Source organism: Argiope bruennichi, chromosome 8 (assembly GCF_947563725.1).
Source record: "Argiope bruennichi chromosome 8, qqArgBrue1.1, whole genome shotgun sequence".
Taxonomy (NCBI): domain Eukaryota; kingdom Metazoa; phylum Arthropoda; class Arachnida; order Araneae; family Araneidae; genus Argiope; species Argiope bruennichi.
In genome coordinates, this window is record NC_079158.1 from 9,258,208 (window position 1) to 9,274,135 (window position 15,928).

The window sequence follows — 15,928 nt, forward strand, 5'->3', positions numbered from 1 at the left end:
ATGTAATATTAGTAATAATTATATGATAGTTACTTTTTACATTTTCAACCCTCATAATCATATTTTTAACTTATGGACTTTCAGAACATAAAATAAAAATTTCAAGAAAGGAAAATCTCAATGATTTTTTTAGTGCATTCAAAAACAATGTTAGTTCATTATGAGCAAATAGTTAATCATGTATAGCATAATTTAATATATATTTTGAAGGATTTCATTATATCCTCCAAGCAGCAAATGATTCTAGAGTAATAAATGTTACTTCCAAAAAGTAACTTAAAACTAAGATCGAATCTTAGTAAAGGAATGAATATTTAATCTTGAAATAAATGTATAAATCTACTTGAAATAAATGTATAAATATAAATCAAATAATGAACTTAAATTAATTATTTAAGAAAATCTACCTTCACTTCAAGAGATGCTCCAAAAGCCATTTTAAACTCGCCTTTAGGATCCTTAGTAAATACACGTTGAAAGGTCTGTTTGAACAAGGATGAATTGAATGAATCGCCCATAACTATGTGTCCACTAAAATGATGAATATATTTTTTAAACATTTATACATCTCATTTTAAAAGGAATATTTATAATAATGTAATAATGTTTGAGAAGCTACTAATTAAAGTGTAATTCAGCTTACTCGGATTTTTATTTTAATCTGCAAATTTCTAACTAATGCAAGTTTATTTTAATAAATTCAAAATGAAAACTAAAAGTTGTACAAAATGGTTTATTAATGAACTTTTCCTCAGTTCAAATACAATCATACAGTATACTTAATGATTATAAATGAATAATTTAAGGCCTTTATTTCTTTTGAAATCTTTACTGCCATATAATGCATCCAATAAAAAAAATTATAGGAAATAAAATGAATACTTTAATTGTAATATAAAATACTATCAGAAAGGATTATACAATTGTTTTATTCAAAATGCTGTAGACTATTTACCAGCTGATAACTCAACATTACTTCAGAAATTTTTTTATATATCATTTATTATAAAAAATTAAAATTTACTTCCATTAACCCTTAAATGCCAAGTGAGTAAGAAAAATACTATATTTTGTTTTCTAAAATATTATGAAAAGAAACTTTCTTGCCTGCTGCCAATAGGATACATACTGCATTTGTAATTAGACAAATTTGCAATATAACTGATGAAAAACAAAAATATAGCAGGATGTCCTTTTGGTTTTGCTTGTTAACTTGGATATATAATTCTGCAACACTGAATTTTAAAATGTTACTATTTAAGAAGTAAGGCACTTTATTGAATATTTATAAATGTTATTGGATATTTGATGTAAAATATTTAATGGAGGCAAGTTTTTGTACATGTTGCTAATTGGCAATAATAGGCATAAATTTTTGATAAACGTGTAAAAAATGAAGCAACTTTAATTATAGATAATAAGAAATAATCAAAACTGCTTGAATTTATTTGACCTGATTATTATATATTTTTACAAAACCTATTTTTCGAAGTGCCTCAAAAAAGGTATTCGACTAAAAAAGAAATATAATTAATTAATAACTGGTCAAATAATGATGATTATGACTTTTCAAATTATGATTCAGATTGAGAGCATGGATAAAATTTTAGATAAATTGGGAGACAGTCATCTAGATGCACCAAGAATTAGTTCACACAGATTAAACAATTACAACTATTAAATGAAAAACAATATTGACAAAATAAGATTCAAATAAATATACCCAACTGGTTATTCTGATATGAAGTAAAGATGTCAAAATGATCTAAAGTGGTTGTAAAGAAATGCAAATGAACATTTATAAATCTTTTAACATTTGCTGAACTTTAACAAATTCATGACCTTCATACTAAAGGGCTTACAGTTTTGGAGGCTAATGGCTATTGTTCAGGAAAATCAAAGTTCAGAGCAAATATAACAAAATTATGCATGGTGAAAAGCAAATATACAATTAATTAAAGAAAATATACAGTAAAAAATTTTGTTCATTGCAGTATGTATCTTGTAAATTTTTGCTCAGCTACCATAAAATTTGAATTTGAAACAGAAGTGATAAAACTTCAATAAATTCACACAAACCTTTTTTTTTTTTTAATATGAGTACAGAAAATTGGATCCATATTGAAATCTAATAAATACTACAAAATATTTTTTATATAATTTATTGCAATATCTCCAGAATTATTCAATAAAAACTTCTTCACAAAATTTAGTTTTACCTTCAGAAAGGTTTAAATAATGCAAGTAATATTTTATTTTGTTTCAGTCAATAAATGTACTTCTGAAAACAATTATGAGGTCTAAATTTTATTACTTTTAATTTCCTTTGCTCTTATGAATTATATTCTGCAAAAGAATCTTAATAATCTAGCATTTCAATCATTTGTGATCAAATCAGAGTTATAAAGCATTGAATTTCATTTTATGGTAATCACAGGATTGCCATTGAAATCTGGGGAAACCATTCCCTGTGTTTTCCCAGTACATACAGGGAAAACAAGTGGAAATGCAAAAACAGTAAACATATAATTGAAAGAGCCAAACACGTGCAATTGCTTACAAATTTAAATACCCTAGATCAAGAAAAAAATTTAAAAAAAAAAAAAAAAGCTTAGAACCAAAAGCATATATTGAATGTCAAAATCTCTGTAAGATATACTTCAGAATTATAATGGATCGCCATCTCTCATGTTTAAAAATTAAAATAAGATGTTCCAAATAGAAATCCCACCGCCGTGATTATGGGATAAAAAGATGGAAAGGCTCGTCTTGAGTACGATATGCTGGGCTGTGAAGGGAGAATTGTGTAATCATGTATATATGATCATGGTCCTGAATGGCTTAATAATTTCCTCATCTAAGTATTTTTAAACTTAAAATTTTGATAGTCATGAAACGTTAATTATATTAGAAGTCTTATAACATTTTGTTCACTGCACAATTCACCTTTAAATTTTTGGCCTCTCATCAAATTTGAACCTTAATTTGAAAATTGGAAATTTCAAACATCAATTAATACAAAAAACTTTCCTGGTGAAACAATTATATATGAACATACTTTTAAAATTGTTCAACAGTGTTTATTTGTAAAGTCAAATTTTAACTTTCATTCCAAAAATAAGAATAGTATTCAGTAACAAAATACCAAAACATTTATTAAAAGCATATTTTAAATAAAAATCTATTCATCATAAGATATAAGCCATATTTCCATCACTCCATCATCATTCCTGAAGAAAAATCCAGAATAGAACATTTGTAGCAACAACAAAAACGATTTAAATTTATTTACAACACTGAAATATACTGCAAAATGAGATTAAAAGTATTTTTTAAAAAATTAACCAAAAGTAACAAAACAATTTTTCAAGTATATGGTCAAAAAGAAGAAACTTTTGAAATCAACTTCAATTTATTTTATACAGAGTTATTTGTACAGGGGAGAAGCAATGATAAAAAGAGTGTTTACAGTGCGATACAAAAGAAAAAAAAAAAAAAGAAAAAAGCTTTCCTTTCATTGATTTTACTATGAGATTCTGATAAGGATTTCTTTACTATTAAGTAAGGGAATCTTAAATATCTTTATTGAAAGTATTTGTTTTTTAAGTATAATCTTAAAAAGTATTTTTTAAGTATCTTTTAGATGTTAGGTATTTTTATCCCTGAGCTCAGAGGATAAGAAAATACAATAGTTATCAGTTTTCTAAAATGCATTTAGAAATAATTTAATTAAAAATAGTGGCATTTGAAAGAAACAAAAAACTATTCTATAATGGGATTAACATAGGCTAATTTAGGATAAAAATTAGAATTTAAATCAGATTTAAAAAATATTACATATATGTCAAACACATATCCCTCTTTAAAAAAAATATTCAAATTCATTATAAATGGATTCTCTAAAAGCAGGTTATGCTCACTTATTTGAAATATACTGCATAATGAATTAATCAAATATTTAAGAAGTATGACAAATTTAATACATATTTTAAAACAGTCATATGATTTTCTCTCAATATCTAGTGCACTGTGAGCACTAAATTTTTATATACAATATACTTCTTGACTCAGTTATTAATACAGTTATACTTCTAAGACAATACACATAGCACAAATCATACTCAGTAAATTTTCCCTTTTTTATGTATAAACTACTTATTGTAATAAATACTAAAGAATGAATGTTTACAAACATATATTGATTTATTAAAATTTAATTGATAAAAGCTAACAGAATTAATAACAATGAATTATAGAATTTGAATTAAAGCTTGAATAAAAGTAATATAATTTCTGTATTATAATTGATTTAAAATAAACAAACCCAGTAAAGTTTGGACAGTATTTCATCTCATGTAGGCCAGTTTGATCCAAAGCACAAGAATATATGTCTATAATGTGTCCATTGGCAGCAGCTCGGGCAGCCAAGTTTTCATACATCTACAACAAATACAAGAAATCTTTAAAAAAAATTTAAGTATGAAACATCACTGAAGTTTTTAAAACATGAAATTATTAAAAACTAATTGTTCATAGTTAATATAATAGTAGTAATTTAAACCATTTAATTCTCTGAATTGATAAATAATTCAATAAATTTTTATAAGTATATAAACAGAAAATAACCAATACCTTGACAATTGAAAGCAAGTATTTTATCACAAGCAGTTCAAAGAGAATTTTAAAATTATATCTTAACAATCAATTTATTATACAAATCAACACCAACATTATTTAAGGTCAATTTACTTTGATAGCTTTCTTCATGTACTTTGCATTATCTTTTTCTATATCATGATGAGAACGAATGGTAGACTTTAGCTCATCACCTACAACAGCACCTGGACCTTGTGTGCATGGTCCACCCACAAATAACATAATACGGGCCCCTGTAGTAGGGTAAGTACACTAAAACAGAAAAAAAGTAATAACAGCCACAAATTTCAAAAACAAAAATATTTAATACTTCAAATTGAATATTATATTTCAATAGTTTGGAAACAAATCTCCAATATATGAAAAATAACTTAAGCACTGTAAAAAATAACAAAAATGTTAACATAACAGAGGGGAGAAAAAAATAGATTTCAATTTCCAGATCATTTATTCATTTAAAAACCTCAATCACTATTTTCACACAATGTTATTTTTCACAATTCAAAACAACCTTTTTTCAACAGAAAATTTTGTCTCAATGCCTAAATTAAAAAATGAATTTTTAAAAAAGCAGTTATTAGAGGTTAAGAGTAAAAGAAGTTTTAAAGTATGATGCAGTAAATTTTATTTATACTTTTTTTTAATCACCATAATTTCTTTTACAATTTATGCTTAAAAAATATGAAAAACAACAGTATCACTCCAATATTTTTTAAACTTTACTTAGCCCCAACCACATAAATTTTGTTACAATCATGGATTTTTTTTTCTTTACTGATTGGAAATCAAAATAAAAAATGATTTTACATCTCCTTTATCAATTAAAAAAGAGCACATTAGCACAGTAATGTACCAATAATTTTGTTTCCCCAAACTAACATCTTTAAAGCAAGTGATGTCAAAGAAAACCTTAAAAGAGAAGAGAAAATTTATTATTCACAGCTTAAACAGAGTTACTTCTAGAGAAAATATTAATCATTAAGCCCTGTAGTTAATATTCAAACAAAATTACGAAAGCTTATAGCATATAACCGTGCAAGATCAACACAGAAGAATAAAGACATTCATGAGTATAAACTATCTATGGGAGAGATTTAAATGATGAGAAAAGTGCTATGTTAATATATTTGCTTATGCTAAATATATTTTAGTTGAAATTTAGAAGGTACTTTTTAAAATTAAACTTCTGTTAACTGAATTTTGAATAATTGACAAGGATGAAGACGAGTCAACATACTCTTTCCATAATAGCAGAATGTGTCATGATGATTAATTTAATGGTCTCAAATATAGAGCCATTTTCATTTAAAAACCCAACATATAAAATGGAATGAAAATGTGAGCCAATAATTTTTAAGAGAAACAATTTCAAAAATTTGAAACATATTTTATATGCCCCAATCTTTGCAAATCAAGCAGTAAAAAGGACATTTACATAAACTAGTGCTTTTCTGATAAATCTTAACAGAAATATTTTTGCATTTATATTATAAATATCACAGAAAATTAGCTTTCTACCATATACGTTAATCACTTTAATGCTGTATCTATATTGTTTGCATCAAATTATCATACTCTAAATTTATCATCCATTAATAGATAACTCATGAGCCATTCAAAACAAAAATGATACACATACTATAAACTTTGCTTTAGGAAATTTGTTATGCAGCTTCAACTGACTTCACTTGTCAGAGAGTAAAGACAACAAAACAGTTAAAGAGTGAAAGAATTCTGCTTTTTGCAAATTCCTAATTTCTACAAAATATCCAAGTCAAGATCTGGGATACCATTTTCTAGAACATATACTATCTTAAAAGTGTTGGAATTCACCATAATTCTTTAAAAGATAAATGACTCCTAAACAGCCCAGGCAATACAAGGGTAAGACAAAAAGAAAAAGGACTTTTGAAATTCCTCTTCCCAGAGTTTGGTAACACTGCTAGCATCCAGCTAGGAATTAGTGTAATCGGCAGAAATTTTATGCAATGTGTCAGTCTTATTCCCACATTATTCATTGGAATGTAGCAGACCGTTAAATATGGTAGCTTCATTGTTGATCTGCACCAAGGAGGAAATGACAGCAGCAATTTGCTTTTCATTTGCAAAAAACAGATTACTTAATTACTTTACAGTTTTGTTTTTATTTGTGTTAAACCTGTGGAAATTATTCACCAAATGCAACACTCATCATCAACAGAAGTTAAGAAATTCAAATGTCAATCATCAACCGGTAAGATCACGCTAACACTATTCTAGGACATGGAAGGTGAAGTAGCCATTCATTTCCTCACAAGTGGCAAAACTGTGAACACGAGAACTATTATGATGTGTTGCAAACTAAATTGAAATTTGCAATCAGATCAAACATTGTGGAAAACTGTGAAAACGTGTTATCCTGCAGCAAGATAAAGCTCAGCCACATTGTGTCCAACAGATGGCCGAAACAATAAAAGACTTGGGATTCGAAGTGCTAGAACAAACGCCATATAGTTCAGATCTAACTCCAAGCGATTCTCATACGTTTGGTCTACTGAAGGAAATACTAAGGGAAAGATTTACAACCAAGAAGAATGAAGAAGCCACTGATGGTTATTACACATACAATGTACAACATTTCTTCCAATGGAATTAAAAAAACTAGTGTAATGTTTTAAAAAGTGTGTTGAAGTCCAGGGAAGTTAAGTGGGAAAAATGAATGTTTTAATTTTTTTTATCATTAGAATAACTGCTCCTTTTCTCAAATATCCCTTTACTTTTCGACTTCTCACTTGTATTTTTACAAAGGCCCTTACATTCAAATAACAAAAGTGTTTGAATAATAGTATCACATCTGCAACAGAAAAGAAATCGATTCGGAAAGATTATTTAACCCCTTCAAATAAGTATATTTATGCTTAAAAAATTACCTCAATAGTAAACCATACTGTGTATTTCTTGAAAAAAGTCTCCATACTCATGAGTTAAAATGATGACTGATGAAAATACTATACAGTGCATGGTCCAGCAAGAAACAATTGGAGAACAGACATTTTGAGTAGTGAATGTGGTCTTTGAAAATATTATGCTCCCAACTGTACAACATCATTACAATTTTGCAGAACAATGCAGAAACTAACTAATTATTAAAAGGCAATTTTAATTAGGATTCGCTCATTATTAATATTTGCACTATGCATACAAAAGCGTAGAAGAGGTTTTTATAAGAAAATCTCTTATCCGAATCTCCAAAAATTTTTGAAAACTTTCAGATAAGCTTACATTAAAAATTAGAATCTTATCAATGGCAATTAAACTAACCTCCAACAATCCTACAGCAATAGAAAGAGCAACACCAGTAGATCTGAGAGGTCTCTTGCCTTGGGGCACAGGCCATGGATCCCGTTGAAGTTCTTCCAAAAGGTCAGTCAGACTCATGTCACATTTTGACACAGGTTGCAAGAACCTGCAGAAAAGCAAAAAATAACTTAGAGCCTCTCATAGTTTGCTTAGAACTGCACGAACTAAACAGACTGCAATCATGAATATGAATAAAATTAAGTTTTTTGGAGTATTTTTTTTAACAGTTAAATAAAAAAATTTAATTCAGTACACCTCAGAAAATATAACTCTTAAACCTTAAACAACTTTTCAAAATAATCAATATTTAAATATATTACAAAAAACTTGACCACTAATAAAAGTGAGTGGGTGAGCTTGTTAGTGTTTAAAAAAACAAAATTAGAAACACAGATATAAAATTTAGCACAAATATACTTTAAAGTATGGAAATATCAAAATTATTTGTTTTTTTGGTACTTAGGAAACAATTTTGATAAATTAAAACTTAAACTAAACTTCAGTATTTTGTCTCAACTTCCAGAAACACTAAAAAATTATTTCTGCATCTTTAAAATTGAAAAATCTTTCAAACTTTACCAAATTAATAGTCATTTTTTTTTTTTCTTTTTTCCTTATCTTATTATATTCTTAAAACATTTTTATGCATAATTTACAATACTTTTCATTGTTGCAACTAAATTCAAATCATTTTCATTATTTACAGAAATTAGTTATTGTGCATTTCTCTTGCATTGTTAAAATCTCAGGTAACAACAAAATGGATTTTATTTTATCCAATATGTAAAACGTTATTCAGGAAAATAAGAATTTAATATATCCATTGAGCTTAAAGATTATGGTTGTAAATTTTTTTAATTCACTGACATCTTTTAATTCAGCTATTATGCTGTTGAACATAAAATATACTAAGCTACCTAAATCTTGAAATGAAATGCTTATTTTGTACAAAGAATAAGAAAGGTTTTTTTTTTTTTTTTTTTTTTAACATACAATTAACATGTAAAATTATTTGACTCTATCAATGATATTTATGATAGATTCTGAACAGATACAAAAAAAGTTTAAAATTATCACAATTTGAAAATTAAAATTATCTTAAGAGAGTTCTGAGTTTCAAGCTATTTATAAAACATTCAAAACTGACATGAAATAAAATCAATAAAAAGAATAAGATGTCACTAAATGCAGCTCATTTAAAATAAATAACAATACTAATTATTTAACATAATAAACTTTGCATCATTAAAATTAAGAAAAATAATTTATATTATAAAAAAATAGAACACTAATGTTACCAGCACAAAGTTTAATTTTTGCAAATAATTAAAATTCAAGCAAATATAAAATTGATCATTCATATACATAGTATAGCATTAAAGCTAATATATAGGATATTGTATAAAAAATATCATTTTTCCAGTTTTAATAGAGAGATATGTTATTTTCATTGAGAGTCTGCACCTGGAGTGATAACATTTCCAGATTCAATTACAAGTAAATATTCTAGAGTAAAATAGTGAAGATTTTAATTTAAATGGAATTTTTCAGTCATCATTAATTTAAATTTTATTTTTTTATTTTTCAATTAGGTTAAAAATGAGAATGTGAAGACTTTGATAAACTTTAGTTTCTTCTTACTGAGATGGAACTGCAAATTCAAGAAATTAAAGACCATTTTAAAATTTATATTCTGTTATGTAAAAAAGTGACAACTTATAGCAAATGAATCCAATTACCATAAAACAATGCTCCTTCTGTATGCTAACAAAATACAGCATGCTTTATTATTAGAATAAATATAGGTAATTATAGAATTTTCAATTCATCTCTTTCCACTGATATGAATGAAATTTAGTAACCAATTCATGTTAGTGACAAGTACACATATCAAATTTTATTTATGTTCACAAATTGACTGATATAATTCAAAGTAGAAGGAATAGTCACCTCAAAATTTACATGTATAGTCAGTCATCCCTCACACTTCACATAAAATTGGCTTGGGTAAGGCCGCAAATACATGGCACTGACAAACAATCCATCTAGCTCTCTTCACTTTACAGTTAAAACATATTAACTCACATTTGGATACAGATTTTCTCTGAATGAATTTTGCTCAAAGCAGAGAAATTCACACATATGATGCAAAGAACATATACTGAATTTCATCCATCTAGTTCAAAGCCATTTTTTTAATTATCTGTCATACAGAGAGACAGACGGACATAATGTCACAATACTTTCTCTATACTTCATATATGGGAAAACATAAATGTTTTTCAAATTCTTAAATTTCTAAAACTTGGAGAATCACCAAAAGCTCACAGTCCAATCATAAAAAAAATTCAGAAATGCAAATAAGAAAAATTTCAAATACATTCAAAAATACTGCTTGTACCTGTTAGCTGGGGGTACTGTTTGAGGAGGGACTCCTCTTGGCTGCTGCACCATGCCTGGTTGTTGAACTTGGGAATATTTCCCAATTCCTAACATGTCCTACATTAGTAATTAGAAATGAGAAAGTATTAGTGTAATTTTCTTAAGTTAAGAAATATATCCTAAAAATAAAATCTTAAATGAGCAAACATATTGCAATACATCAGTTTTTTTTAAAAAAATGCATAGAACATTTTCACATAAAGCAATGTTTGAGTAATGGGAAGTAGTACTAAAATATTGTATTACAAATTCACAAATAATACTTTCAATATTTCAGAAAGATGGGAATACCAATACTCTCTCAAACTGAAAGAACCTCATAAACTGAAAGAACCTTTGATGTTAATCTGCTGCTAAATTTAGCATTTAAAAGGTACAAATTTAATATTCCTAATTACAAATTATAAAACCTTATATATATTAACATGAAACTTGTGAAATAAATATTAGAAAAAATCAAACTTTCTCACGCAAATATAGATTTAGTTCAATAAATACTACAGGAAATGTACAAAATTAAGAAGAAATAGAAATAAAAATACACAATTCAATTTTTCCAAGTGCAACTAATTCACTAGTTTAAAAAATTACATTAAAAGGCTAAAAATGGCAATAATGAAATATAATATTAAAATAAACAAATATTTATAAAAAGATCCCTTAGATCGAACATGGATATTTATCATATAGAAACTACCTGTATTTGTTTTCCTGTTAAATCCTTTGTTCCTCTGAAGACATAACTCTTGGAAATACCTTCACATCCTAGTTCATGAACTTGAACCATGCGCCCAAATGTTATCAAGCCAATCAAAGCACTCTGAGGTAGCAAAGACAGTGACATCTGCAAAGATTCCTAAAACACAATACAAAAATCAAATTTGAACTAATCTTTTAACCATTTCATTAAAAAACATCTTGGTCAGCTCATTTAATTATAATTTTTTTTTTAAATCTTCTTTCAGCATTCCTTGATAATTAATTTTTAAAAATAGAAAATGCCTGTGCATGCAATAAAAAAGGGAGTGGGAGGGATATGTAAAATATATATAAATAAAAGTCCACTGAAAAGATGTTTATAGAATGTTTAGTTCTCACCAACCGGAAGGGACTCTGCTATGGAAGTATCTATTGATGCTATTTGCCCTCACAATGCCCTTTTGTACCAATCATGAGTATGCAAACTTGGCAGTACTGTGTTAATTTAGCATATGTTTCATAATAATAAAAACCCATTTAGTAAAGCCCATTTTCATAATAGTAAGACCATTTAGATTTGAAATAGTATGATAACAAACAAGATAACTGAAATTTAATCTTAGAAACCTTTCATGGATTGCACTAGAAATCATTACACAAGTCAAAATTAGCTAGAAATTTTAAAGGTATTTTTTTATAATAACAATAACTATTAAATTAATTGACTAGATAAAAATATTCTAAATTTTTTCAAGCTGAAGTTTAAAATTCCACTAGAAGAGTGTAAAGTTTCTACAGATGGAGTCATGGCTTCTTGCAACATCTTTATAAGAGCATCATCCAATTTAGTAACTTCTCCTTTTGATGATATACCCTTAGACTAACCACATATTTACATGTACAATTTTCATCTTTGGAGATAATTGAATTCAAAATTATATAAAGAAAACTTTGTATATTGAAATAATAACTATTTATGTCATCAAACTGTAAAAACTGATAATAGAATAGTATCAATTTTAAGATGGGCAAACACATTCAAAAAAATAGCATGCAATATGATAAACATTTTACAAAAATTTAATATAGTGATGATTCTTTTAAAAATGTATTTTCCTTGATTCACCATATATGACGGTAAGTTTTCAAGAATATTCAAGTATCCCCAATTGCATTAGATTAGCAGCCAATAAAATGAGTGGAAACTGTCAAGTACATGAACTTTAGATGGCAAACGTAAGAAAAAAATTTCACTTTTCACCACATACAGCTGTCATAATCGTTACTAAATTTTTATGTTGGTGAGCTATTTCAAAATTATTCATACAATAAGCAACAAATAAGTTTCAATGATTTTGCTTTAATCTTAATCAAACCATAAAATTTTAAAATATACCGAAAATGGTTTTAAGACTTAATCAACATTACCTATATCGTATTTTTATAAATACAGAGAATACAATACAAAAAAATCTAGGAAATTCCTTGTTCTCACTTACACTTATAAATGTAAATTATTATTATTGATCTTACTATTCATTCATACTTATTATTTTTTTAGTTTGCAATTCAGCACAAAGAAAAAACGAAAAACTTGTCATTTTTCTCTTAAATATATGAATATTTACACTAAACAAATTAATGTTGCTTGAGTGAAAAAAAAGCATACAAACCTTCAGCTCCATCAATTCATCTTCATCTATACAAGTGTCCACAACATAAAGGAATATAGGTGGTAAACATTGTTGTCTCTAAAAAAAATTTAAAAAATATTTTAAAGTGGGAGAAAGTGATGCAAAAAGCTATCTAGAGAATTTCGATACTGTCATATAATTGTTTAGTGTATATTTACACTAATCAATATCAGATAAAAGTACTCAGCTTTATTAATGTGACCAATGGAAAAAATTTTAATCAGAATTAGATATTTTAAATATAAACAAGAATTAAGGCTGAGGATTCCAATACCAGACAGAATATCATACAGAATTTCTGAAAGCACAAAAGCATTTACAAGACAGTATTTATTAATATTCATCAGGGGGGGGGAATCACTATTTTAAATATCCCAATAAAATTTGGTTAAGTAATTTTATATATCACTAACACTACATAGACAGAAGAATCATGTAAAATTTCATGAATATTTCAGAGATAGAAGTCCCAAGAGAGAAAAAAATTTCAGAAGCCTTGATATAAACAAAACTAAACTGAAAAGAATTGTAAAAAACTTTCAGGTTGAAACTATTCAATTAAAATATAAAAAGGAAAAAGAAAAGATGCTATTAATATAGTACAAAGCCAAAGAATTAGAAAATGGTTCTGATAAAATATAACTCGTATCTTCAGAATCCTTAAGATTACATCTTAGATTTTATAAAATTCATTTAGACAAGAAGTATACAAAAGAAAAAATATATTAAAGGAAAAATGTCGAGAGAGCCATAAATAATACAAAGAAATAGCAATCTGTACAACAATTGGAATGATTCTCGATAGTAGCAGGGTTGTCACTCAAATCTGGAAAAAAAAATTCCCTGTGTTTCTCTGTATGCATATTCAAGATACGAGAAAATGCAAAAATAACATTCATCTGTTAGTCTTAATGCAATATAATTTAAAAAGAGGGAAAAAGCATGGAATGGAAGCAATGATTTAATAGTAAACAAAATAATAGCATATTAAAAACAGGTTTATATTTACACACAAAAAAGAAGACAATTTCTCTTTATTAACTACAATTTGGCAAGACAAAATTTATATAATAAGTGGGGAAGTGGGGATATATTATCTCTCAACTCCAAGTCAGAAATTAAGAACTCAGGTGAAATAAATCACCCAAGTTCTATTATGATATAAATCATTAATGATTATCATGAAACAAATAATTTAATAATTAAAATCATTACAAGGCAAGATTTTTTTTTTATTATTATTTTTTCATTTTTACCTTTCATATATTAAGTGGGGAATAACAGCATCAATTTCTACAGATTTTTTAGACTTCAGCTTCATGGAGCTAATCCTTAAAAAATAAGGTATCACATTTTTTACATAGCCTAATGTACATTTTTCACCTATTTCATTTTCATACGAACATATGTGAAAATATTTCTGATATATCTGAATGGATTGAAGGATGAATGTGATACAACGCATTTTGATTTTCATAAAAATTCAGCTTAAAATAATTGTTCTTGAACTAAAAAATTCAAAATCAGCTTATTTTTGGACATTAAATTTGATGTTTTAGACTTGGCACATCACTTTCTCCTTCATTTCTTTTAGATGCAAAGTCTAATATTAATTATGACTTTTTTTAAAACTGAAATGCAATTTTGTTTCCCTTTCTGGCATGACTAATAAGTGCCTGTTTTCCCAACTTACTTAGGCTTATTATTTTTTTACAAAGCAAGCAGTATGCAACCAACAGGTTTTACGAGACTTCTCAAACCCATTCAGCAAACTCGGAGTGGGTTTTTTTTATCCATCCAAATCGTATTAAAAATACGGATTTTGAGCTGTTCATAGTTTTTTTTTAAAAATCTCTACTGTACTTTGAATAAGCTTGCAGTTTCTCAAACAATAAATCATTCAATAAACTCAAGTACAATAGACTAAAAACCACTGCACTGCTTTTGCAGAGAAATATATTCCATTTTTTCATGCTAGTTACAGAAGTCTTGCACTTTAGGAATCAGTATTTTTTAAATGGGAAAAAAATAACTAAGGAAACTTTAAATTCCTTGTATTTTCCTGGTTTTCATAAAAAATTTCAAATTACTATGCATTTTCCTGTTTTTTTAATGATTTTTAAATTCCTTATGATTTTCCAGTTTTAAAAATAATGGAATTAAAATTTCAAATGCAGTAACTTTATTTTTAATTAGCATTCTTTTGAAAAAACTTCTCAAAATTCAGTATAATTATATTAGATGTCCAAAACAAATTTCATTAGAATGACAATTTTTATTCTAGTTGATGCTGCATAAATATTTTTTCTATAATTATCAGAAAAGATAACATGGGCATATACATAAAAAAATTACTCAAAATGATTAAATTAAATCTTATGATATTACATCAAAAATTTCATCAAAAAAATTCAACCTAGTTAATAAGGTCAAGGAAGATGTTTAGTCAGATTTTAAATTTTTGCCACAATTTCAACAAGATAGGTAAAAATCAAGTATCCCCCAGCACAGATTATTAAAATAAAAATAATTTCTATACTAAATTTTCAAATTCAGAATTAGTATTTATAATGATGCACTGAGTCATTATAAATACACGTGTCAAATAATTAACAGCAAGTGTGATAAATTTATCTGAACATTACTAACAGACACATACATACTTTCTTTTACAAGGAATATAAATGTATTAAATGTATTTGATTTATCAAAAAGAATACATACTGTGATTGTATATTCTATCGTAGAAAACTGTGGTATTAATTCAGCTGGCTGGTGATGTTCAGATATTGATGCATACTGAGGTGGAAACTAAAACAGATGAATAAATTTGTGCTAATTAAAATAAGAAAAATTTGAAAGCTAAGTTGATTGAAAAAGTCGCTAAATTTTTAAATAATTTATCTCACCTGATTTCGTTGAAAGCAGAAATTACAAACCCATAATTTAGCTCTGTAATCCACTTGACTAAAGAGAGAAGAAAATATAGATTAAATCTATAAGAAATCCTAAATTATCAGTTTGAATTCAGAGAAGAACCTAGAGAGCAAACTCTAAATAATATAATGAAATGCATATGTGCAAATAAAAGGGTATTC

The 15,928-nt window shown here is 26.7% G+C and overlaps 1 protein-coding gene across 2 annotated transcripts in view; it reads right to left on the minus strand.

Annotated features, from left to right (window-relative positions):
- The window catches only part of LOC129980508 (protein transport protein Sec23A-like), a 42,538-nt gene that overhangs the window by 22,680 nt on the left and 3,930 nt on the right, over nucleotides 1-15,928 (minus strand). For both annotated transcript variants that reach the window (XM_056090839.1, XM_056090838.1), the window contains exons 3-11: nucleotides 15,740-15,797; nucleotides 15,555-15,641; nucleotides 12,810-12,887; nucleotides 11,135-11,293; nucleotides 10,397-10,494; nucleotides 7,957-8,101; nucleotides 4,750-4,908; nucleotides 4,325-4,440; nucleotides 408-531 (exon numbers count right to left, since the gene is read on the minus strand). In XM_056090839.1, coding sequence (XP_055946814.1) covers nucleotides 408-531; nucleotides 4,325-4,440; nucleotides 4,750-4,908; nucleotides 7,957-8,101; nucleotides 10,397-10,494; nucleotides 11,135-11,293; nucleotides 12,810-12,887; nucleotides 15,555-15,641; nucleotides 15,740-15,797 — 1,024 coding nt within the window. The remainder of the gene's footprint in view (nucleotides 1-407; nucleotides 532-4,324; nucleotides 4,441-4,749; nucleotides 4,909-7,956; nucleotides 8,102-10,396; nucleotides 10,495-11,134; nucleotides 11,294-12,809; nucleotides 12,888-15,554; nucleotides 15,642-15,739; nucleotides 15,798-15,928) is intronic.